Genomic DNA, 26,790 nt, shown 5'->3' on the forward strand with positions numbered 1-26,790 from the left:
CAGTAAAATCATCAGTGTTGATACTTTGAATATTTCATGTAGTGACACAAAGATAACATTGTATTAGGTAAGTTCCTGTGTGTGGCTATCAGCTCTACTGTGTTACTGTGTGTAAAATCACAAGCTATTTTTTCATTCAGTTGGGATGTACATGAACAGCTCTTTACCTGTGTAGAAAATAATTACAAGTTCTTCTGCATTCACAGGTTTTGAATGCAGTCTGAGTCAAAGAAGTATGAAGAAGAGATGCCTTCTCTGCACTGGGGGATGGATCCTGTATTTTCTGCATTTGCAAGACTCTATATTAAAGATATAAAAGAAATGAGAGAATCTAAACAAGTGCCAGGTATGTACTTATATGTGCTGATTATGATGCACACAGAGTTATGATGGATTTATGTTGTGCTCTTTATCGAGGGACTGCAGAATGCTTCACAAACACCAGTAAAGTAGTTTTCCATACCCCTAAGCTGAGTGACGTTAGTATCTTTAACAGTTCTAAGAACAACAGGTTGTATGTGAAATAGATGTGAAAAATAAATTGTGCTCATTCTAATGGGGTTTATTTCTCTCGTATATGTAGATACAGCACCTCTTTTACATTAAGGTAATGCTGTGTTTCCCCTGTGTGGTAATGCTTGTATATTCTGATAAAGTTAATTCTAAAAATGCTTGTCCTTTCTGGCCCGTATAGGTTGTATCTTTCCACTGTCTCTACAACATTTGAGAAGGATTTTATGCCTTACTACTTTGTTCCAAATTTGGACAGTTGATGACATTGGGTGTATGTGTTTTGCTTTTTCCTCTGGATATTAATATATTATAAAACAGATACAGGTTTTGAGGTTTTGTCTGCTTAATTTCTAGATCCATGACATTCTTCATACATTTAAACAACCATATTGTAAATTCTGGCATCCGTGCTGAATCTTATACCACACCTTTTATTTCCTAAGCATTGTTGGAAATTGTATGCTTTCCAGTCTGTTTCCTGCTGGTCTTCAGCCAGTGTCACCCACATGTGTACGTTGTCTGAAGCAACATGGGTCTGACCTTGAATTTCTGTTTTCACTACAAAGACTTTAAATAGACTGCAGTGTGTTTTCTGCTGTAGAAGGGTTCATTACTCCAAACTGAAGCTTGACAAGGTGCAAGGTTATCAGGGAGAAACCCAAGGAACTTAGAATTAATGAGGAAAAGCAGTAAACCCTAAGTAGAGTGTGTGGTTTTGGTTTGGTTTTGGTGTGTTGTTTTTGGTTTTTTTAATCTTCCCAGAGATGAGGTACATCCGTTTGGCTCTTTGAATATGCTCTGCCTCATACTTTTTTTTTTCTTATTTATTTTTCTTCAATGGCAAGGATAACAGCAGTGTTTCAGCATTTCTTGCTGAAATGAAGACTTGATGGGGTTTTTTCTTCTTTTCTCTCAACCATTTTTATGTACATGGGGACTTCAAAAACTGCAAAGCCCAGTACATATACCTCTTTGTTATTTAACACGATGGGAGACTTTTGTTTTAAATTTGTTACAAGAACTAGGCTACAGTCTGTTGTTAATGTTTGCACTAGAGTGAATAGTACTTAGGCCTTTTTAAAGTGTGGAGTTTTATAGTAGTATTGGTGTAGCAAATGCATCTGGTAACAACTGTTTCTACTTCAATTAGGAGACATTTTAATTGTTTTCAAACAAAGGACAAAACAATTCAATGTCAGCAGAATAGGATTGTAGTTTGAATTTGGACATCAGTACACACACACGCAAAAATACTTTCAGAACAATTAAATATGAACATTGATGAACATTTCACAAGAGCAAGAACAGTCCTAGACAGTACAATCCTGTGGTGGTTTTTTACCTCTAAATTACCTGAGTTTCCCTTCTCACTACTCTTCCTGTTCTTTTACTTAAGTGAGTTTTCTTCTGCTTCAGGGACTATTTCAGCTTTGTTATTACTTTTTTATTATTTTTCTGAAATGATCCTGAGGAAGTGGTATCTGTCTTGTCATGTTATCAACCTTTAAAATTAGTGCATGGGAGCTTTCTCCACTTCCTGTGCATCCAGCGTTTTGCACAGCTAAGCTTGCTTGCAATCCTGTATCATTTTCTAAGCCAGACTTTAAAGAATAAAATGAAATTTCACAGAAAAAACATCCTGGATTTTGTTCATTCTTCTGGCGCTGTGTATGTACCAAACCAGACATCTTTCAGCGTATCATATTTGTGGGCAACAAACGATAGCACAGCAGAAACAGGGAAGGAAGAAGGTAGGTGTTTGTTGTCAGTGTTTCCTGCCTTTAATGGGTTTATTAAAGACCAGCTAAAGCTAAGTATGTGATTGGCTATAAATCAGTCATTAAGTAATGGTAATTAAGAATGAATAAGTGCAAAACAAAGAGTTGTAACTAGGAGGAATGGAAAGAAACACAGACTGAATGTCAGGAAAAACATCCTTAGAGTGACATGTGTTAAACTGTGGAGCAGCCTTCCCAGGAAAAAGGTGGGATACCCTTCACTGGGATTGTTTATATCCTGACTGTACAGGCTGCCAGGAATTTACTGTACGGAATGGTCTTGTGTTGGACCTGAGGAAATGGACTGAATGACCTAATAAGCTTTTTCTTTCCATTTTTAAGCACTAGGATTTGATGCCACAATGACTAATCCCTTAAAACCACACAGACGAAAGCAGTAAACCTGGCCAATTACTCTCCTGCTATAAATGGTGACAAGAAGGCTGGAAAGCCTCCCAGATAAAAACAGCAATTGTGTTGTCTTAGAGGCCTTGCAATGAGAGTGGGTGTCAAACTCGGTTGTAACACATAATCACATCATGGAAATGAGCTTTTCTCAGAGTTATCATGCACCACTGCATTGTGACAGCTTATCAACAAGTGAGGGAAGCTACAAATAGCATAGAAGGAGGTAATAATAATTGAAGCAATGGCAAACAGCTCAGTGCTCAGTAACGCTGGTAAAGACGTGACCAGAACTTGCCCTCGAGAGCTCTGTATCTATAGCCCCCTATACTGCTGCTGCGGCTTCCTGTTGTGGTAACAGCCTATTAGCGTGTGTGTTGTTTACTGGGTTACTAGGAACTTGACTGAATGTGCTTGCACGTAGCTTCGAATGTTCAGTATATTTTTATTGCTACCAATATGAACATAATTTTGAACAAATAAGCTGGCAGGAGAAACAATTTACACTTTGAAGTTGTCAAGTTCAACAACTTTTAATAATGTAAATATAATTTAATATTTCGAATTAATTTGGGTTGTTTCTCAGAGAGTAGGGGTGGAGTTCTATGTGAGTTTATGGGGGTGGAGAGAACCAGTTTTATCTGATCACTGTCATTTGCCAAAACTCAGCTTACTAACTGGGAAATTAATATAATAACATGTTGCTTGTTTGCACAGTCAAGAGCTTGGAGTCTCTGCTCCACAGACTTACCCCGAAACTGACCCAGACCTTCTTTTATAGGGATTTGGTAAGGTTTAGAGAATAATTATATACACCGGGAGCATCTCCATTGAGGGTTTCTATAGCAGTGTTTATTGGTGTCCTGGTAAATGGAATGAGAGAAAAGTGGACAAACCTGCTAAACATTCTCTACATCAGACCTGATCAGTGACTGCACGATTAGTGTAGCCAGCTCTAGGATGGCAGCAATAGATGCATCCTCAAAATATTGCAGTGAATTTTTATGAGCAAAACTTCTGTTTGTGAGCTGCTTGGCTGATCGCCTGTGATTTCTTCTGAAACTTTGGGGGTTTTGTCTTTCTTACATGAAGAAAGTTAATTCCAGGATCATTTAAGGCTGCCACCTATGTAGGACAAGTTATTTTTGGATTTTGGTTTTGATTTTTTTTTTATATAGAACATTTTTCTCATTCCCTTGCTGCAGTGTTTCTCTTTCCCTTTGTAAGAATATGACTTTCCACAGTGTAGGGAGCCAAATGTTACTTTCTGAATCCCTTGAGTTACCTAGTTTTTAGAAGACAGTTACTGCACATCCCAGATGGCATATCTCAGTAAAGCAGTGATATTCGAAAACTGAAGAAAAAACGTTGACTGACAATTAGCCAGCCCAGGATATATCTGGAGCTTGTTGCCCTATTATCCTCCTGCTAGTGGACTGTGAAGCTTCAGTGTATAATGTTTACGTCGGTGTTTGTTAACATTTGTCCCTCTTGAAAGGGATTATGCCATGTGACAACCTCAGTGCTGTCAAAGTGCTCTGGGCTCTGATTCCTCACTGTTTCCTGGACATGTTTTTGCATGTTATTCTTATTCAAGTCATCTTTACAGATCACAAAAATAGGTTTGAAGGGATGTTTTTAGAACGTGTTATTTCAGAAACTGAAGTGTAGAATGCTGTCCATGATGACTGCGTAGTGTGCTCTGCAATCTAAGAGGGGTTGCTTCTTACCCCCCGCCCCCGTCCCATGGCTCCTGTTCTTTTAGAAATGAAAGACACAATTATGTTCGTTTTCCTTTTGGAGGTCCTGCCTTAATCGGGAACAGCTGCATTGTGAGAAGCTCAGACTGCTTCCATTGTGTTCTGTCATTTATTCTGAAGCCTGATGAAGATGTAAAAAAAAAAAAAAAAAGTTCAAAACTAAAATAAACCAACAAAAAACCCAACTAAAAAAAACCCTAATGCCAGCAGCAAACAAACTGCTTTTCAGATCCAAACATGCAAGAAAACAAGAGGTTAATAAAGTTCTGACACTGCAAAAGCAAGCTTTTGATATCCTAAGTAGAGTTAATACTACTTCCTTCTAGTGTTCCCAGTCCTCACTGATCCAGAGGATTTTATATATGACTTATATATTTTAAGATATATTAAATATGTAAGAAAGTATGTTTTTTACTGACAAATGTGACTATGTAGAGTAGGATGTTGAAAGAAATAGTTACACTTACCAAGAATGTTCTGTGTCTAGGTATATTTTTTTATAATGGACACCCAGTAAGACAGGTGGATGTTGTTGGGGTAGTCGTTCAAACAAAAGAGCGAGATGCCTTTTATAATTATGGAGGTAAGAAAAATTTCTTTCTTTCTTCTTGCACTTATCAGCCTTCTGATCTTAGTTACTGTCAGAACTTAAAGGTTGCCTTATTTGGTCATTGTCTGTTCTTGAAGCAACTGCGCTCGTATCCTAATATAATGTGTATTTGCAGATTACTTAGATTACTTAGGGAAGCTACTGTTTATCTCCACTTCAAAGCAGAGAAACAAATAGTTAAAACAGAGTGATTTGTTTAGTCATCTCGCAAATCTTCATTTTGGTTATTGCTTTGCTACTGGACTCTACCATCTTCCTCTCATATACATATATGTGTGTATATGCCATTCCTTTGGCCAGATATAAATGGATTTAACAGTGCCTGTAAGTGGGAAGTAACTTCTTCCTTTTTCTGAACCTCAGAAATCCCTTCTGACTTTTTCTATGTTCTGTTGTATCTTGGAGCCAGCTTTTAATAGCAGTCGGGAGCTTGTTTATATTTAGATGTGTAAGAGTAAGAGCCTTAGCAAATCTAACTCAAGCATCGTAGTACCAGTCCTTGCCCGCACCAGCTGGGAGTTGTCTCCTCCCTATTGCTTTTCCCAATACTCAGACTATTTTATTAAGATGGAAACAGCTGATTGTCATTTTGTTCAGCTGTCTTTCTCATCTGGACAAAAAGCAAGAGTGGAATAGTGGTGATGTGGCAAGTTTCACAAGGTGGGGGAGGTGATCTCATGGTAGGAAGAGGAAGCCAAATGCATAGATCCTGTAGAAGCACATGAAGGACTCGCATCCAGTGTCTTCCTCTGCTGTGGGTTTCCACCTGATGGAGGTAAGTCACAGGGCGCCTCTTCTTACCCAATTCCCTCACTTATAAAAATTGAGTCAGCAGCAATTCCCTGACTCATGGGAGTAGCGTGAAGATACAGTTGACAACATAACCAGGTCCTGGCTTCCACAACACCTGCAGTTGCATCATACTGCTGCGGAGTAGCATTAACTGTTGGTACATCTAGCATAGCCTGCACTGGGTGCGGCTGCTTAGAGTTGACTCTGTGCTCTATAGAAACATCCCTGCAAGTTTTTTAGAGCTGATATTTTCTAGAATTTTTTTTAAGTCTAATTTCTGGATGTTTGTTATTATGCTGCCATTATGCTAAATAACGAGTAGACAGTAAGTAAGTATTTTGAAGCACAAGTTTCTCTGGCACTTGAAGTAGCACAGGCTAAGCAAGCACCTAAGTTAAGACGTGGAGATGTAACTGATGATGTAAAGAAGTGTTGAAACATAAATTGAATGTCAGCTGCTATTCCTTTATTGCTCCAGTCGCAAATGCAGTTATCACTTCACGAGAACAGAGGAAGACAGAATAAAAATGACCAAGGCAAAAACAATTCTATGGGCAAGGGTTTCCCATGCTGCTCTCAGCAAGTTCGGGTGTAAACTCATTGGAAATGTTTGATTGGGGCAGAAAATGGAGGAATAGAAAGAAAAAGAAACTGCAGAGTCGTGGAATTAAGGCCATGATGTTAGATCAGCCAACCTTTAAGTGCAGCTCACAGTGAGCCTGGCTTCCTGCTGTCCTTCCGCATCCAACTCCACTCTTTGTTCCAGCAGTTCCTGGTTTGAGCTTTCAGGCTACTGCCAGGGTGCTCCTCCCCAGCCTGCCCCCCCTTTCAGGCAGGCTGACTCCGGCAGCTTAAAATTGTACCTTCTTAGACAGTTTCCTGCTTGTAAGTTCTTGCATCTCTCCGTTGGACAGACTGGTTGGTGAGTCACAGAGCAGGCATTGCATCAGTCGGAGTGCCGCGCACTGCTCAGGTCTTGCTCACTTTCCATCTGCTTGAAAGTGACTTACAAAGCAATTCTCCCTTTATACTTTTTCTCTGATAGAGAGCTGCAATGTCTTTGTGTCACTGCCACTATCTGCCCTCCTCGTTTCCTAACTGTCTACTTCAGAATACACACTGCTCATTTTAAGACAATTTTAGATTCTCTCTGTGCTGAAAACTGTACAGCCAGAACTGGTGACAAAGTAGTAATTGTAAAAGAAAGTGAATTGGCTCTTTCCTGGCTTAAAAAAAAAAAAAAAAATTGTGCTCTGTGTAAAACCTGATTTTGACATTTTGATTTGATTGTTTATTGCTATTATTATGATCAATTAGGACAAGAGTATCTAATTAAAGTGTAGCTTTGAACAAGCTCATATTTTAGTCAATGCACTTTTCTGACCTTTTTTTTTCCCTTTCCTTTTTAGCAAAACCAAACATCACATATGGTTTTCCTTATACTTCAGAACTGTTTTGAAAGGCTAAAAGGCACTTGCCTTAAAAACAAACAAACAAAAACCCTCACCGGGATCTCAGTAGGCTCACGCAGGCCCTACAAGATCCATACTCTTTTTGTTATAAAGAAATAAAAGTGAACACAATTACTTCATTTACCAGGTAGCTTTGGGACTGCTACCCCTCAAATAGTTAATGTAGGCGTTGAAAAAGCCCAAACAAAACAAAACAGAAAAACCCAAAAAACCAAGCCCACAAAGAAACCAAACAAACAAAAGTTTAAACCCAAGGAGATGAGGAAAGGCGACACAGGGAGCACGGGAAGTTTTCAAAAACATGTAGACCCCTTGAGTGCATTTAAAATAGATTAACATTCGCATGTCTAATTAGAATACAATTGCAAGAGTTCTCATTCATCTGTACTTCAGGAGTTACTTGTCTTTTTGCTCAAAGCTTTTATTTGTGAACAGGGAAAGCTTTGTTTCAGAGCCCTGCTCTGCTACCAGATTCCCTGTGTGGTCAAGAACAGTTCAGTCTCTCCACAACTCCGTTTTCAGCTGTTGCATTGATGAGGAGGAGTCTCGCCTCCTAATCCTTCAGTCTTGTTTATTCTGTTTCTAAGCCCTTCATAGGAAGCCTGTCTGTTGCACTTGGTGCAACAGCCAGTCGCAAGCTGGAACATTGAGAAGCTGCAGCGAAACATCGTCTGCCCTGTTTCTTATTGCATTGCTGGCTTATGTAGACGGCTTGGCATGGTATGTGGGGGCTCCGACTCCTACTAAATGTTTTGACTATACCAAGGAGAGGAAATCCTACCAGCTAGATCATTAACTGTCCTCTGGTACTAAATTAAAGCTGCTTGAAATAGTTGCAGACACAGCAGCTCAGAAGGGGGACAGCAGTGAGATAAGCCTACTTTTCTGGTCTAATTCGGAATTGCCTGTATCTTATAAATGCTGTTATTAGGAATGTGCAGCGAAGCTACTGGGAAACAGGAAGGCAAGACAATGATTTGAAACTGGATCCCCCAAATAGAGGGGTTTGTGTCAAAACACGTGAGACAATGCAAAGGCATTTTGCTTTGATGCTATGGTTCCCAGAGGAAATGACTGCAGGTACCAATCAGCACCTTCCTGGTAAACATTGCTGTTACTTTTGTAGTCACGGACCTGGTTTAAGGAGCAGAAGAAAATTGCAGATTCCAATTTGTGAAGAGTGGAAGCTCAGTTTTGGAGATGGTTACATTCAAGGAGCAAGGCGCTTGGAGTGTTAGCTGGACATGAATTGTGATCCTTGCTGTGGTTTGCCAGACATCTAGTGCATTTTTATTCGGAGAGTGTTTGTTGGACATGCCATCTATATACAGTCTCTTAATCTGTAGAACAGTTGATTCTTCTGATAGTTTTTTAGTTTTCTTTGGGTTTTGTCGTTTTCTGCTGTCGTTGATAATGCAGTGCCTGGGGCAGAAATCACAAAACTTATTTTGACTGGGTACTAGCCAAACAGGAAAAGCGAGATAGCTGCCGTGCTCCAGAGAAGGTGTTAAGCTTTTTCTGCAGCAGAAGTGGCTTGCATGCCAGCAGTACATATACTTTAAGTCAGGAATTTCTGGCCCAGAGCAGAACCACAAGTGTGTGCTGTCTTCTGTCCTTCCTGGCTAAAGGAGCGGCCTTTCTGCTCTCTGGAACATCTTGTACGGGAAAGGCCAGCAGACTTTGTGCACAATATTAGCATGGAAACCAATGCAGCTGGAGGTAGCAGCACTCGTTGGCTACTCACGTGACTGCACCCCGAAGTGTTGAAGTGCTGTTTCCTCACTGTTACAGTAATGCTTCTGTCTTGCACCTGGTTTCCTGTTTTAATTTGTCTGACTTCAGCTTTCGATAGTGATTCTTGTTCCAAACTTGTAAATGAGATTAAAACCCTTTAGTATCCAATATGTGTGCTTAAGCCTCATAACTTAAATTCGTGCTTGATTTTTTTTTTTTGAGAATATACCTGTTACTTCGCTGACCATGCACATAAGCATGGTATCTGGTGCTGAACTACTTCCATGGCTGAAATGACTGTGCACTCTATTGCAGGGGTTGAGCACCCTCTTTCTCTTTCAGACCAGTTGGAACAAGATATCCTTGGCAGTTATCTGCCTACATATCTATGTATCTTCGCTCCTTGGAAGATCACTACCTGCTTTCTTACTCTATAATTCTTGCAAATTTTTTTTTACAGTGGATGATAGCACTGGAGTTATAAATTGTGTCTGCTGGAAAAATCCCATGGTAGCAGAAACATCTTTATCAGGTACTTTATCAAATAAATAATTCCTCTTTTGACTGTGCATTTTTGCTCATGTCTGTCTTATGTAATTTAGTAAATGATCAAACTTGCAGAAGAGCAAATTCAGCTCTTTTTTTAAACTTTTCTCTCTCGGCCCCCCCGCCCCCCCCCCCCCCCCCCCCCCAGTTTCAGGATTCATCTTTTCTTCTTTGTTTACATTCATATTTTCTTCTTGTTCATGCATATACTGTCAGTGATGAACTCAGAAGTAGCTTAAAACAGGGTGGGAGGATGCCAGCAGTCTCTTACAATTTGGGAAAGTTCTAAATGTGCAGAAATTGTGCATTTGAAATGAAACTATTATTTCACTCAATAACAGAACAGCTCACTAGTGTCTGGCTTTCTCTTTGCTTTTTCTCCCACCATTTCTCAAAATATGGAATACTTTCTACTTTGGACCTTCTTGAAATCTCATGTAGACTGACAACCATGATACAGAGCTGATCAAATCCTACTGAAATAAATGTTACTAGTATCATCTGCCAGTGTTAGGATTACATATGCATAGGATGGGGAAAGGAAAGCCTGATGCAGAAGTTAGACTGATGCCTGTGAAACAAGCCCATTTATACAGACAGATAATGCATAGTTGCGTACATTTAATAGTGACGTGACAAGTGGTATGAATGATCCCAACTGGAATCAAGACGACAGCTCTCAGTTTTAGAGAGGTGATGGTGTGGCACAGCTTTCCAAAATAATAATGGGGAGCCACAATCAAATCATTTTTTTATGAGGAACTTAAATTCATTAAAGGAATTGTGTGAAATACTGCTTGAAATAGAACAAGGACCCAGAATGCTTGTTTCAGCCATGAGTTCTTATTTTACGTGTGCATGAGCAGTGCTTGAATTGACACTTACTGATGGAAATTAATTAATTGTATCTGCTAAAGAAAACAGCTCCTAGGGGGCACAGGAAACTTCCTTCCAGCCTTTTGTAATTGTGATCAGGGATACTTGGATCGTTAATCAGGTTTTAACTTATGAAGAATTTACTCTCCTGCAAAGGTGTGTTACATAAATGGGAAGTTCTGTCAAGTTGCACTCGCCGCAGTGTAGACATCAGGTTGCATCACATGAATGCTTTGGCCCCACCTCTGATGACTCATTCTTCTATGTAAAAAGTTCAGCGACTTCTCCTCTATTCATCCATCTTAGCATGACAAAACCCACTTCAAATTAATGTTTCAGCTTTGCACCCCATCTATGACATTTTCAGTGGTCAATCAGTATCTCCTCTCTTTTACACTTTCCTCAGGTGAACTATTTACATAAATACAATCCTGTAAACTAGCTTTGTCACCCAAAAGTTTTGCTACCCAGGACACATGGTGCCTGGGGCCTTACTGCTTTTTTAGCACTATGAATCCCATGATGCTTAGGTGTTTGGTTGAATGCAGAAGGACAGTCCTCTTGGCCTTAATGCCTGATGGCCTTTTCCTCACTTCTTACAGGTTGTCCAAGCACACCCAGCAGTCTTACTGTGCTTGAACAGATGAAGAAACTCCAAGAAATGGTGAGCCAAAAAACCAAGCTGGAGATCGGGGATGTTGTCAGGGTCAGAGGTCACATCCGAATTTACAGGCAACAAAGAGAAATTCAGGCGTCATGTTTTTGTGAGTGTTATGGATCTGTGACATATTAACTCTGCATTTGTGAGAAGATATAAATTCATTGAATAATTTCCACTTTATTTGCTGGCATCTTATTTTTCTGAAGAGATTTTCATCTGTATGTCTTTATTTCAATTTTAGAAGTGTAAGGTTAGAAGACACACTTAATGTCTGGGACTAGATTGCCTGTAAATGAGGTATTCCTGGAAAATCTGTAAAAGATTACTAGCATGCATACAAGAACACTGTGCAGATACAGTGGTCAAGTATCTGAGAGTGACTTGTTCTTCTGTTTTCTTTGTGTTGAAGTAGAACAGCCAAAGCCCATGGGAAGGGAGTTGGTGACATTTTACGTCACGCTTCAAGAGCGTTAGCCGCTTTGGAGAAGCGATTGCTGTTTGTCGCAGCCTGTATAATCCATTCCATGGGCAGCCAGCAGCATATGGGCACATTGTACCACTGGAGCCAAGGTTCTCCTGAACTCTCTGGCTCTGCAGAATGACTGAGAAGTGTTCCTCACCCTCAGTCACTTGGGCGCAGATTTGTATGCAGGTGCTGCCCCTGTATCTGACAGCTCTTTGGGCAGCAGCGTTCTGCAGACCACTGTTTAAACCCTAGAAGCTTCCAGTTACATACTTTCTTCTCTCCTCTGTGCTGTTGTGTAAGAGTTTTCTCCGGTGAAATCTTTCAGAGACAATACTGAAATAATTCCTTTGGGGTGGGGAAGCCCGTTTTTTAAAACCCCTGTCTAGCTTAGATAAAAAGTCTAGATTTTTCAGCTCTAGCTAAAATCTGGGAGGGAATTCAACCTTCCTTTCCAGACAGAAGATTTATGAATCTATAACCCATTTAAGTGCTGGTAATAGTACCATTGTTTCATTAAAGGAGAGCCACAGAATTCAAATAGCCTCTAAATTGCTTTCACATTGGCCCAAATAAAGCTCCTTACTATGTGTTAACTTCATCTAATAGATAAAGACTGCTGAAAGGCAAAATAGAGATCATAAATTCCAGTTAAGTAAGTTGTCAGACAAAAGCATAGTCTGCAATGCACCACAACAGGTCATTTACCTCCCTGTAAACTGCGAAAGCAGGAGTGGCCTTTGTGGTTTTGTTTTTAGAAAAACAAGAGTGAACAAAATTTGCCAATTTAATACTGGCACATGAAGCTCTGTTACGCTGCCTCAGGTATACTTGCTTAAAAGATTGCTATGACAGTCCTGGCCAAGTATGTGTGTTCTTTATGCTGCTCCAGATAAAGTGGATGATCCTGTGTGTGATGTTCAGATTTCAAGAATGCTGGAGCTCCCCTGTCTCTACAGAGAAGTTTACGATAAACCTTTCCAAGGCCCTGAGGAGGAACAGAGGTAAATGCAGTATCCAGACTGGTCTTGGAGGAAAGTGGGGGATTTTATCATCATTTATTTGTTATTGTAATAACTGTGGAGAAAGATAGAACAGGGCCCAACTCTGCACAAGTGTATAGTAGCAGCCTGCTTTCTCCCAAATAACTGGTAATCCATACAGATGAGATACCTGTCCATAATCTGAGAAAAGAAATACAATGCTGAACCAAACTGAATATTAGGAAGGGAGTAAAATACTGTGTACAGACCTCTTGCATCCAGTAAAAAAATCTGAGGTTTTGAGTGAGATTTGGGTGTGAGGTCAACAGATTAGGTGGAGGAGTGTCCTTACCTTTTGTTTTATGCATAAGGATAAGGAACTTTTCCATCAAAATACTCTCAGCTTCTGCTGCCCTTGTCATCGTCAAGTCACAAATACATAACCTCAATAAAATGAGTCAACCACCAATTCCTGTATTCAGTTTAAGGGTAGCTGGATGCTTATTGGCAGGTCTGATGCATGAGGGTGGTTTCAGAGACTGGAGATCTTAAAATCACGGCACTGTTACAGCAAATGGTTGAAGAGGAATAGTCGGATGTTTATTGCATATAAAAATGGTTTTAATTAAGGGTTTAAATTCAGATTCTTTAAGGACAGCGATTACTTTTTCTAGGTGTGAAAGGATGAATTATTTGGCTGTATAACTTTGGTTTTTTACCCTGATTCCAGTGTTCTAGAGCACAGTTGCTGTTAATTCTTTTCTTGCCTTTTGACCTTTGAAAGCCAGCCTAGCAGGCTAACTTTAGGTAATTGTTCTAAAAAATGTTAGTAGTATATTTCTTGCCTTTTGACATGTTCTATGTATCCTTGTAGTGGCCTGGAGGGTCAGAATTTCTCAATCAATATGCTGCATGAGAAAGTGAAAGGCTTTCTGTTAGAAAACAAAATTCAGACCTTTTACCAACAGGAGTTGGAAACAATTGATACTCTGGTGTCACTGGCTGGTGCGCATGTACCCAGGGGGTGTCAGGAGGTGAGTGAATGTAACTTTCAGGTTTTTAGTGGGGGGAAGCAATACCATGTACATTTTTTTAAGTATAAACCACCAGATAAGAGACTGGTGCCTTCAGAGGATTGAAAAACCACAAGTGCTATAGCTTTATGCATGAATTATTTACAGAGCTTCAGGAAACCTTGTCACTTGAGACATATAAAACTGTACTGAAGAAAGCCATATGAGAAAAATCTGTTAAGGGTGATCTTATATTAGAGCTGAGTAAGCTTACAGCCTGCAACAGGCACTAACTGACCTGTGTGCGAATAGTGGTGGTATCAGAAAAGGAGACCCTTTTAAGGTGCTTGAGCTGTCTGGGACAGATGTTTCAGATCCTGAATTTGACCAGGAGAAGGGAGCACAAAGTCTTTGTCTTGTTTCTCATTTGAAGCTCAATACATTAAAAGAGATGTAGTTTTCAAAAGGAGATTATAATGAGTGGATGAACTGTGCTCACTGCTACGTGTTTCTCTTGTTGGAAATCTCTAGTTGTGAAAGGCCATGATTGAAAGGATCAGAAGGTGGGATTTAAGTGAAATGAGTTTACATTCAGTTGCACATAACCAAACTGTTAGGAAACTTTCCAGTGAGATAGTATGCTCTTGATCAACTGCAGAATGGGAAATAGAACAGAAAACACTTTGTAAAATGGCTTTATATTACTCTGTGTTATTTGGATAAATTACAGACCAGGTTCTCAACTGGTGTGAGGTCGTACATTTCTGCAAAAGTAACGGTGTTTTGGCTTTTACCATGTTACCAATGGCAACTGAAACTTAAACTAGAGCGTTGTGACTCACTTGTTTACTTTTGGGTTTTCTGTGGGGAAATAAATCCGTTGCAGTCATTTTCACTGCCTGATTATGATATGCACTGTAAAGTTAGGTGCTGTGTTACGTTAACATCTGATGTTTGTTTAATTTAAAAAAAAAAAAAACAAAACCAACCAAAAAACAAAAACAAAACAAAAAACAAACAAACAAACTACTCCCTTGTATATGAGGTCAAATAATAATGAAAATATTCTTGTTGGCCTTGTTGAACTGCTTCTGATAGCTGCCTTTTGATAGCTGTTTCTTTGATTTTTATTAAAGACTTTTTTGTTGTTTGCTTTAAGGCAAGCATGGATTTAAATAATAACAGGAGCTACTCTCATTTTTGACATAAAATTTTTATACTAGAATATCCAACATGGAACAGGGTATTTTTTTCTAAACTAGCTGGAACAGTATTAAAAGTTCCCAAATACTTTATGTTAAAGGGCGTAGTGGTCATTGTGACTAATACTGAAAGCTTTCATCTTTTGAAGTTTCAGCATTTATAGAAAGATCAAGATGAATAACTTGCAAAGCCACTTAAAGTAGGAACTGGTGCAGAACAAACAAAGAAAAGCACCAAAAAAAAACCCCAACCAAAAAACCCAAACCAGCAAAAACAATGTAGCGTCAGTGTTGTTAGCAGTCATGAGGAGCTGTCATAATAATTAATAGTTGCTTCTGACCCTGATGCCAGGGTGTGAGTGTATGTCCCAGGAATCTGGGCACACAGATGCTTATTTAGAAATTGCAGTTCTGCCTGTTACCCTTTGGTATTAATTCCTTGCAAAGAGGCTTATATATCTTTGCATAAGAAAGAACCTGCAGTTGTCAAGTGACCTGCATGCCTTATGAGCAGCACCTAGTAATGCTCTGGAAATGCATTTCGTGGTTCCTCTGCTCTGTCTCTTGAAAGTGTCACTTCTCATAATTGGCGAAGGGTCAAGTACCCAGTTTGATCCACAAAACTAAGTGTAATAGAACTGACTTCTGTCCCTCTTCCTTTCTATTCCCTTCTGTAGTCCTCTGTTTTGCATTGCCATCAAACCGAAAGGAGAAAGGGTGCTGCTAATGTGGAACGGTGTGATTTCATGTGTATTCAGCAAGGCAGGAGCTAGATAAGTGGACCAAACTAATTAGACCACACCACAATATACATGATACTTCACTTCTTGCACTTTTCCTAGATGTGAAAGGAGGAGTTATTTGGCTGTATAACTGAGGTGGGGGTTTTTTTTAATCCTAATTCCAGTGTTCTGGAGCACAGTTGCTGTTAAATTCTTTTCTTGCCTCTCTCTTCCTTTCTCTGTGATCCTAGGAGATATGGTGCACCCCCTTCACCTCTTTCCCAACTTTCAAAGTCCTCGCACAGTGTTCATCATAGTGGGAGGACATCTCCCCATGGAGTATTTTCTCCAAGGAGGTGGTGAGCTGCTATGGAGTCACTGGCAGTGGAGCAGAGCAGGGGGTGAAGAAGGAAGAGAGGTAGCTGAGATAGCTTGAGGTAGGCAGCATCTCTCTGTTACTTTTCAGCATTACAGTACCTGAGCCCTGTCCACATCCCATACATGTCCTACAATACCTAGTTCCAGGCCTGATGGCCTCCCCAGCAATGCAGTCTTCTGGCTTTCAAGAATAAATTTCCCTCTAGCAGATGCACATGGCAGAATTCAAATCATGTCCTCTGCTTGGTAATATACAAGGGAACCTTTAATTTTATAGTGTATGGATGATGGGTAAGAGAATTGGAAGGCCTGGTGGTTTTAAAAATATTTTAAAATTAACAAATCTGTTAGGATTTTTAAAACCAGTGGAGGTTTATTTCACATAACCAGTGCTGCCTCTATCCCTAAGCTGTAGCCTTTCCCTTATCCCTTAAAACAAAAGACTTTTGAGACTGGAGAGGTGGGTACCACAGGAAAGACTATAAGCAAAAAACAGAAAAAGTAATCTTGTGGTTAGAGAACCTAAAGAGTGTACTTGCTGGACTTAGGCAATTATGTTTGGCAAATGGACAAGCCTTTGGTTCCTTTTTTTTAAAGAAAACTACATGTGAACTTGATCCATCCAGTTTCTCAACTGGATTAAATATGACTTGTAACCAGCCAGTTTGGATTAACCGTTTTTGTGCCCTTCTTCCATGCGTGTGCTGTTTTAGTATTACCATTCCAGTTTGTGTATGTCACTAGCTTGAACACGTAACTTGGGTTGTGCTTTCCAGACTCTGCTGTTTGTATTTCTCTTGGTTTGAGTGCTATCTCAAGGTCAGCAATGACAAGTAGTTAAGGCAGGGAGGTTTACAGTGTGTTCATACTTACTGTATATGCCCTGCACATTGTACTGTAGGTATAACATAGTGCATTATACATTCTTGATGTTATGTGCTTGTCTTCCTGACTCTTGAGGAAGCTTCACTGCTACTTTAAATATGTATATTGCAAAGTTTATTATAGGACTTCAGGACTGACATGTCCAGAATCACTATTACTGAAATTGTCACCTGTCTAAGCTAAGGATTAAACACTGTGTGAGAAAAGGGCAATTCCATGAGTAGAATCACGTGTGTGGTTATACCAGGAAACTTTAACACCATCAGGGTGTGTTGTGATTCATAATGAGCCAAAGGTTACATACTTTCAGCGTTTTGAACAGACTGCCTAATTCCTGTACCACTTCATTCTTTGACCTATTATTGATTGTACAGAGTTTGTCTTGTTTTAAAGATCTGAGAATAACCGGTTGCACAACACCAGCCCACTCTAGCTGTGTGAGACCCATCAGATGGAATATGTTGATTAAAATACCAGCTTCATTCTGGAGACGCGGATTCTTCTGTTGGCTTTGCTTGGCTGGTCTTGGGAGGGAGGGTAGTGATGGCAAAATTGTTGTTGTAATAGCTGCTTCTGTCTCTGGAGGGGGGCAGAACATGTTTTGCAAAAGTGGTGAATGATTTTTGGATGCTTCTGTGTTTGCATGTACAGCTTCATTTATTTGAAAAGGACCTGGTTTGGGAGAGGGGAAAACCCCTGCTGTCAGCACATCAGGGAACCTGAAACTGTGCACCCTGAAATTAAGGCATGCCAAAGGAGGGCACTTTGCAAACCAGGGTGTGAACATTGTGAGAGGTAAACTTAAAGTCTAGATTCACATCTTGCTGGTGCTTTGGATCAACAGTTAAACACCTGGATATCTGCATTTCTCAGATGAAAAGCTTTGTAAAAGTAAAGTGACTCAGAAGGAACTACGTTAATGGCTACAATACATCTTTATAACTGTTGAAATGCAAGCATTTTTCAATCTCTTCCTGAAATAAAAGCAGGGATGTGAAATCACACAGGATTTCAGACTCCTAGATTTCTTCTCTCTGTGTATAGCCCCGTGTTCAGTCTCCTGTACATTCCTGCTCAGTAGACTAAATCACAAGCTTAGGTGTACATTGGCTTTGAGGGGGGATCAACATCCAGAGGAAATGAGGGCCTGGTTTGGCATAAAAGGAAGTGATAAAGTATTGGGAAGAAGTACTATTGACTTATGAATTTGCAGGATAAGATGCTGGAGATATTTTTAGTGGACCAGAAGAACAGATTAAATGATTTCTTTGTGAACACAATCTAAAACTTCTCAATTGTTGCTTTGCTTGGAGGGATGGAGAGGAGGAAGCATGTTCTAGAACACACTAGGAAAAAAAACTCACCAAAACTTTTCCTGTCATTTCAGGATAATATTAAAACCCCTGAAGAGGGCAGGAGCCTGTTCTTCAGGAACAGTCCTTCTGCCATGGAGCCCTTTCCCTTGGACTCTGCAGCACATATGAGAGGGTGCTGATATGTAGCAGCTGCTTACTTATTTTCTCACTCCCAAGCCTGCCTCTCTGCCTTCGCTCTGTCAATGCCTTGACTTGCATTCTTAGTGATTCTGTTTCAGTATCCATCCAGGCTGAGCCGTGTGTCAGTTCACACAGCGTCTGTTTTTAATTATCTCCCTTTTCTGACGGGATCTCAGTGTTAAGCCAAACTGAATAATTATCGTGCTTCTTTGGAGATATTTTTATCTTTTTTTCTCCCCAAGTGTTTGCTTGCACATTAAAAATTGATCAGAGTCTTGAGGTGGTTGCTTTGCTAGCAGTTTCTAAGATTCTTGAGGATTTATTACTGCATTAGAGTGAGAGGCAAGGTCTCTTCATTTTACATATGGCTATGAGAATTGCTTTTCCATGAGAAAATATTTGGTCTTCACTTAACCCTTCCTGCTAGATTTTATGTTTGTTTCTTCAGTTCATCAGAAGAGGCACTATGAAGAGAAATATGATAGTGGTATTAATGCTGTGACTGGAATGGTGTCCAGATGTATGGTCAAGTCTGTAATTAGAAGCAGTGTCTGTTGGTATCCAAACTGATATAGCTGTGGTGGGCAGGGGGACAGACAAACGTTTGGGCGCTGAAGTCCTTAAGTCTGGAACAGATGGAGAAAACTGAACTGAGAATAATAGCTATTGTTCTATGTTAATTATCTTGAAGTATTGGACAATTATTTTTGACTGTTGATTTGAGAGGAAGAAGGTAGTTTGCTGTTGGGGGGGGAGAGAGAGATGTGATTATGGCCTGTTGAAATATTGAGGATTATCTGGAGCAAAGGGATGGAGAAACTTGTGCTAAATGTTAATGCTAATATACCTATTGGATCTCTGAACTATTCCCAGTTAGGCACATCAGCTTCCAAACTTTGAAGCAGTTGGAATTTCACTTGAGACTTGCAAAAAGATTGAATGAATGTTTTGTGAAAAGATACTCTTCCATTGCTAATGTGATATCTGTTTGGCATATTTGTGTGAATTCATTCTAAAGCATGATGGTCGCCTGTTTCACTCCCAAGGCTTCTGTGAGTGCATCTGGTGAGGGAAGTAGGGTATGTGAAGTCTGATGCTTTTGTTCAGAACAGAGTGGGAGCATTTACTGTGACAGTTGAAGAAATGGCTTGGCAAATCTTGCTTTGGTTGCTCTGGTGTGGTTCTAGTTATCACATGTTGGTTTGTGGGAAGCAGTTTAGCTCTGTTCACAAAGAAAACCACAGGGAGCACAGTGTGCTCCCAACAGATGAGGAAACATCAACGGGGGAATTGAAGCAGCCTGTGTAGATAAATGGGAGATTGAAGGACATAGTAGGACAGATAAAGATGAGAAGAGTAAGTCATGGTCTTGCTCTTATCTGCCCATGCTTTCTCCTCTGCACAACTGATTCTTTATTTCCTTCCACTTCCCTAGCTGTCATTCCACTGTCTTATCTCTGCTCTACTTCCAGACAAACCCTATTTTTCCCATATTTTTTTCCTCCCCTTTCTTCCTTCCTACTCTTAGATGTGTCCCAAACACAGAACCCTTTGTTCTAAATAACCTACTCAGTTATGTGCTTCCAGGTTCTCCTTTCACAAGAGACTCGTTTCCCACCTGTCCTCAAAACTGAATCCTTTGTTCCCTTATATACCCGTTTTAGTTTCTTGCCTGCTCTTTACCCTTTCTTTTCATTAGGTTGAGCATAAACTCTTGAGAGCGTGACCAGACTGTGTGTGTGTAAAATAAAAAAAAAATTTTAAAAAAAAAAAAAAAATTGGAAACAAAGGGGACAAGAAACAGATATTGTTCTTGCCAATTTCCTCCTTTCCCTTGGACACTTCCTCAGTTTCAAATCGGATATGGTGGGAATCCAGTCCCCAGCACTTGGATTCCTCCTGAATATCACCTTACAAAGCACTGATCTCCTTATCTTTCTACTCTTATTACCAGGAAAAATCTGAATATGAGCAAAGCTTGATTAGCTCAACAGTCAAATGCTCTGTGAACATCGCAAGCCTATTCCAAAAGAGAGTTCTCAGTACACAATCAAATACCTGCTACCTACAAAGAAGGCAGTTAGGAGGTTGTGGTTCCTTAAGAATAGCACAAACTTCTGGTGTGTGTTTGTTTGTTTTCTAAAGCTCAGGGTTGTTGGTTAATTCATACCTAACAGATACGATTTTTGAATTATGAATTATGAAGAAAAATGTGTAATGAAATCACATGAAGTCCACTTGATCTTGAAAACATCTGGAGCTTTTGCTGGTAGCTTTAGTTGAGCTGAGATTTCTCACAATCTGCTTCATTCCTTTCTTCCCATCCAGGTGAAGTCAAAAGGTTACTCCGGTTCCAAAAGGATTCACAGTGTTTTTAAGGAAGCAATAAGGATGCTACAAGAAAAAGGGGTGGTTTTCCAGAAACCTAGTAGCTCCAAAGACTTATACCATGTAAGGAACTGAGCTGTGGTTGCAAACAAGTTCAGGGGTATGACTTTCATAGTCAGCAGAAACAGTAGAAATGTTTCAGAAATAGAAGCTGGACATCCAAGTGCTGTCTGCTGACTCAAAAGTCTTATCTGCAGCTTGCTTCATTGTGTCTTTTACCTCTGTATCACCCACTGAGTTATTCGTTTTGTAACTCGGCACCAGACTTCAGCACTGGTGCTGTTCCAAGCGCAGTCTGTGTTCACTGGGTTGCCAAACTGTGCACTGAAGCGGCTGAGCACAGTGAAGCCTGGGACCTGGGACAGTTCATTATTAGTCTCAGAGGCAGTATATGATGCAGACTGTAGTTATGACAGTGTTAGTTTAGAATATGTCCTGGCCTTGGATTGCTTTTCAACAGCCATGCCATCTACTGTGAAATACACTGCTATAAATTGACAGTTTCTTCTGTTTTCTCCAGGTGACTGACCATGATAAGGAGCTGCTTAAAGTCACCCTTGATGTGATTAAAGAAGACTGTCGAAAACCCAGGCGTAAGTAGCAGTGTGACCAGAGCTCTGATGAGCTGGAGCTGATATATTGATGACAGTATCTCCCTTTGCTCTGGATTAGATACGCTTCTTGTCCTTACCCTTGAACTCATAGCTACATTGCTGGCGTAGCTAATCAGTATAGCTAAAAGTGGGACTGCAGGAGCAGCTTCCTGTGAGCATGGAGAGAGAAAAAGGGCAGGTGTGCCCAGCAGGAAGCAAACTTCTCAGATCTGAATTAAGCAGCCATTATCGTAGATTTGTATCTTTTGAGAACACAGATTTTGGGAGGAATTAAATGTAGTGAAGTTAGGTCAGCACCTAGCAGCTGTTGCTTTGTGCCCTGGATAAGTAGCAAATCTTGCTAGTTCGGTTTCCAGGAGGGAGTTGACACAGAAGTGACTATATAGAAAGGTGAAATCCCCACCTCCTTTAAGTCAACAATAAAACTTACTGAAGTCAGTGTGATACTCTCTGTAGACTTTAAGCTCAGGTAGAGCTTAGGTGGTTGTTCTTTGCAGGGATTTCAGTCTAACAAAATCCACTTTGTTATCCCTGTCCCTCAAGCCTATTGTGTCTCATTGCCATAGTGATAGCTTGTGCTTGACTTGAATGTCTGCTAATTACACAGGTACATTGCTACAGAGTTTCTTTCAATTCATTGGGCAGAATGCATCAGCAGGGATCACTTGCTGTTGGAGTGCAGCTATTTGTGGGGTAGAATGCACTTTAGTACAGAATAAAAGGCTGACTAGAACATAAGGCATATAACCTTTAAGTGCTCGTATCGTTATGCTATCATAGCTGTAATAGTGCTTGTAGGACCTGGTATATGATGGTTATCCTGCAGTGAAAAAAGGTTAAGTGAAGTAGTATTACTTTTGAGTTTTCAACTGACTGCCTTAAGCAGTGGTACAATTGTAGACAAGGTTTGTAGGTGGAGGTAAAAGTTCTGTATCTTTGGGGGATGGAGTTAGATGTTACTGGGCATGCAAATGAAGATGGGCTTATTTGCCTAAGTCTGCTTTAGTGCAACAGGTTACCATATCACATTGCTTTATTGTCTTTTGTCCAAGTAACAAATACAAACACTTTCTCCGTAAGAGTCAATTTTATACATCAGCTAGTTCTTCTGGGAACCCGTGGGGTTTTTTTAATATATACAGTTGTGCCACTATAAAGGCCAGAACCTGTATACAGTTGACACAGGGGACTCAGTGACTGCCTAGTGGTTAACTCCTCTCTTGTGCATTATCACACTGGTAAAGTACTCTTGGTGCTCTGTGAGAGGTTTGGAAGGTCTTTCTACCAGGAGGAGTAAACAGCAGAGAGAAACTTGTAGATCAGTCACAGAAAAGACTTTGAAGAGTCCTGAGTCCTCAAAACCATGTTTTCTGTACTGAGCAGGTTAAAAATAGCAACTGCTTTACAGATCCTCTTGTTCTCCTTGAAGCTTTCCATCTACTTAGTTTCCTGATGTAAAGAGAACAATTTCCAGGTCAGTGTCTCTTTGCTAGTTTTCAGAAGGACCGTTTCAATATCCTGGTCATTGGTAATAAAAGGTTTTGAGAAGGAGAGTCAGGAAGCTTCAATCAAAACCAACAGGGTACTACTGCAGATATTTTATTGTCACTGAATGATGCAAGAGCGCAGAGCTCAATGTAACTGTCGGACTCCCTCTGCTGGTGGGATATCGGTCCTAGCCACCCGCTTGGCCTTGACTAGTGAGCAGGCTCCTAGTGAGAAAATAAGAACTTGGTAATACCTCAAGGGCTTTTGCTTGTTTCTTGCAAGAAATTCCTACCCTTTTTCCTTGAAGAGTAATATTAATCTTCTGTGACAGGAAGACTGATTTATGGTAAACCGAGCTCTTCTCTCCAATGAGATACTTCTCTGCCAGTTTTCAAGGCAATGCCTCACCCCATTGCTTGAGTTGTGACACATTCTCAAGCCCAACCCAGCTGCTTGGAACTATTGTACAACTAAAAAAATCCTCAGTGTGCCTAGTCGGAGCTCCACAAACCCTGACCTGTAATATGCCTACATGACAATCCTAGTCCTTGGCTCCAGTTGTAATTCCAAACAGCCTGATCTTAAATGCCCTCACATGTGGCCACTGTGGGTCTGTCTAGAGGCTTAAGATAGCCAGAAAAGGTTGACAATACATTTTGACTCCAGACTGAACTGCAAAATGGTAGACTTAGTCCAGATTTGTTTTGTTTTCTTTTTTGACGAATTTGCTCTGATTTTAGGCTTAGATGAGGCCAATAGTAGAGAGGAAAACAACAGAACCACTTGAAGTTAAATTTGTCAGAACGGACCCTGTGTAAGATGTCCACAGTGGGCAAGTGGTAGTTGTTCTATAACTGTTCTCTCTGATGCTGGTAGTCGGGCAGGACAGTTAATCACCGCCTGGCTTACCTCAGCTGGTGGACAAAAGCTATAACCCAGTATGTCAGTGAAAGAGGGACAGCATCACTCCACTGCAAGAAGTGTATTGCCTCAATGTCTGGACGCAGACTAGGAGTGGGTTTGGGTTACTTAATGATTGTGCACACTTGCAGCTACCCCAAAATGCCATTTTCTACCAGCATCTGGGAGGAAAGTATGTATTGTCTTGTTGGGTAACACTTGAGTCACTAATCCAGTTCACTGAGACTTAAGCTAAGTTACTATAGATCAGGGATGGGCACTTTGACCTTCTTATGACAAACTTATGACTAATGCAAAATGCAGCTACCAACAGTCACTATGACCAGGTAGAGGCATTGTTCTGTTCTCTGCACTTAACTGTCCTAGGGTGGTGATTGCATTTTTTGGCTACCAGCCACAAAAGTCTTTTATCGTGCTGCATCACTGACTTCTAGAGAAATATCTTTGTCTGATTCACAGCCTAATAGGAATTAGGCCAAACTGTTTATCTACCAGTACTCAGCATTGCCTCCTGTCTACCAGTGACTTTTCTCAGCAGCTTCTAAGGCAGTTCTCGTGCTCAGGCAATTCTAGAGTAGAGACTGGGAAAAATAAAAATAAAGGCAGCAAAACAAAACACAGGGACCTCTCTAGCCCATGGCAATTTCTCAGTACCCTTATCAAACTTACATCATGTGAGCTGAGGGCTTCAGAGAAGGAAAGTAATTTCGTGCTGATGCGTCTCATTTATGCTAGTTTTCCATCATTAGCCACAGAGGAGAAAAAAAATCTGTTGTGGAGTTCAGCACTGGGGGAGACTGGGAGCCTGCAGCACTGATGACAGTGGGGTTACAGGGTCTGTCGGAGGAAACGTTGACTGGGACTGCTGAGCTTCAGATGATGGCTCCACCAGGCATACAGTAGCTGCATGCAACACTGCAGTGATTAAGGGCCTTTGTCTCTGGCTTGCCCTCTAGGAAAGGGGATTATTTTTACATTTCTGTTCTCTTGTACATTTTCAGGCTTCATTCCTCTGAAAAGGAGATAAAATTTGATACTGAAGTTCTGTAACTTTCTATTCCTGTAATTGTCTGAGTAGTCTGAAGTGCAGGGAGGGGATTGCATTGCTAGGTGAATTGAAGTTGTGCTGTAGCAGTTTTTCCACAAGATGCCAGCATTGGGTAAGCAGTTACAGATCCTGGCAACAGACCTGTTCTAGACATTTTTGAAGTTGGATGTGAGCAAAAGGATTTCCATTTGGTTTCTTCTGCAGTTGCAGAAACTGGATGGCTTGCATAGGTGAACAGTGGAGGCACCTTTAAGTTACTAACCTCATCATCAGGTTGTACTGAATGAGCCTTGTATATTAGAGTTACAGCCTTGATGCTTCCCAGAAAAGTCAGTGGGAACAGTTGATCATTGGAGAACTGTAGGCACAGACTGGATCTCTTCCCTCTGAGTACATGCATCTCTGCTTTATTACCTAGGGCATTCTTCCTCTCCCACAGCTGTGGGTTTTTTAATGACTGATCTGGATTATAAGAGTTGAAAAGAGGCAGTTAGACTGAAGTCTTTTCTTCATGCCTGGCTGCATTTCTCTTTTTTTCTGCAGATGCTGAAAAAGGCTGCCATTTCCTTCATGTCCTGAGTTGTATTCGGCAGAGCTACAACCCCTCCCTGGCTGAAGTGGTGATGCACCGTGTCTTGGAACTGCTGGAGAGTAACAGTGATGTTGTCAGCACTATGGAAGGATATTATATGGCATTTTGAAAAAAGAAGATAAAATACATTTGTTCTGGTCCATTCAGGATAAAGGAGGGAAGAAGGAGAGGTTATGACCCTGAAAAGCTGCTATTACCTGGTATGATCTAGACAGGGGGAAAAAAGAGCATTCTGATTCTCCAAATGCTGGTTTTGTCCAGCTCCAGAGAAGTTGTCCAGATACGTGTTTTAATATTCTTGCTGACTTCCTCGCTGTTCCTTGTGAAAGTTGTGTCAAACTGACTCTACATCCTGATACAACAGAGGAACTGGAAAAGAAGCTGGGCTCTTTCCCTCCAGTAAGATGCAACATGGCCATCCTCACATTTGCATCCAGTGAGCCCTAAAGAAAAGTCACTGCTATAGAGTGTTGTTTACAGCAGTGGTCACATCAGGACTTGTTTTTCTGGCTTAAAGAGTGATCTTGTGATCTTTCTATATGGTAATGGCTGTGGATCTTTCTTTTTATGTATACTTTATAATAGCTAGACAAAGAGCATGCAAGCAAACAATCAAAACATTTTCCTGTCCTTCCTGGCAGTGTTGGTGTACCCACGTCTATAAATACATGTTCTTGAATGTGCATAGCTTTCCCACTGCTAAAGCAGTCCTCACCTTTCCCTGAAAAGTAATATTCAGGAATGGGGTCCTGCATCCCTTCCCTATCCTGCAACCTTTTCCACTGCTTGTCAAGCATGCCTCGATTCCCCTGGCTACTGTGTGCTACTGATGCATGTTGTTGTGGGTTTTGTTCAGACCGGAATTCTCAAAATCAGCCACCGTTTTGCTGTTTATTTTAAAATTGCTTCCTAAATCACAGATGGTAAACCATAAATCAGGTGCTTTGGAAAAGAAAACACAAAAGCCAGCAAGACCCACTGTAATCTCCATGCTCCCTGTTGCCTTTTGTCTTCTATTCTGTGTCACCTTTGGGGAAAAGTACTATCCGTATCCGTGCTTGCAGAGGAACACAAGACACTGATGAAATAACATTGGCCTGAAGAAGGTTACCATGCAAGACGCTTGGTCTGGAATAATCACACCTCTTATGTGCCACAGTTCAAAGCCCGGAGCTGTTCAGTATTTATCCGTAGAGAGGGCTTGCTGCTGCAGGGGCTTGTCTGTTTAATTAATGGTGTGGAGGTGAGACCTTTAACTTGAAAAGAGTAGAAAGGATTGAATGTATCCTTCCTCTTTTCTCTGCACCTTCCCTGTAACAGTTGAAATAGCAGACTCCCAGGAGGCAAATGTAGCGGTAAAGCCCTATAAGGATTGACATAGCAGGGAAAAATAAACCATGTGCATGAGGAAAGCCAGTGAGTAGCCCCATGTGTGCCAGGCCTCTGGTTT

The 26,790-nt window shown here is 40.6% G+C and overlaps 1 protein-coding gene across 1 annotated transcript; it reads left to right on the forward strand.

Annotated features, from left to right (window-relative positions):
- Nucleotides 1-213: 213 nt before the first annotated feature.
- On the forward strand, nucleotides 214-25,449 carry STN1 (STN1 subunit of CST complex). Its single transcript, XM_086467073.1, has 9 exons — nucleotides 214-346; nucleotides 4,944-5,039; nucleotides 9,525-9,596; nucleotides 11,089-11,250; nucleotides 12,503-12,614; nucleotides 13,468-13,627; nucleotides 20,618-20,740; nucleotides 21,198-21,270; nucleotides 25,292-25,449. Exons 1-9 carry the CDS (start codon nucleotides 214-216, stop codon nucleotides 25,447-25,449), a joined length of 1,089 nt encoding a protein of 362 aa, XP_086323199.1.
- Nucleotides 25,450-26,790: the final 1,341 nt, after the last annotated feature.

This window comes from Leptosomus discolor, chromosome 6 (assembly GCF_034619465.1).
Source record: "Leptosomus discolor isolate bLepDis1 chromosome 6, bLepDis1.hap2, whole genome shotgun sequence".
Classification (NCBI taxonomy): Eukaryota; Metazoa; Chordata; class Aves; order Leptosomiformes; family Leptosomidae; genus Leptosomus; species Leptosomus discolor.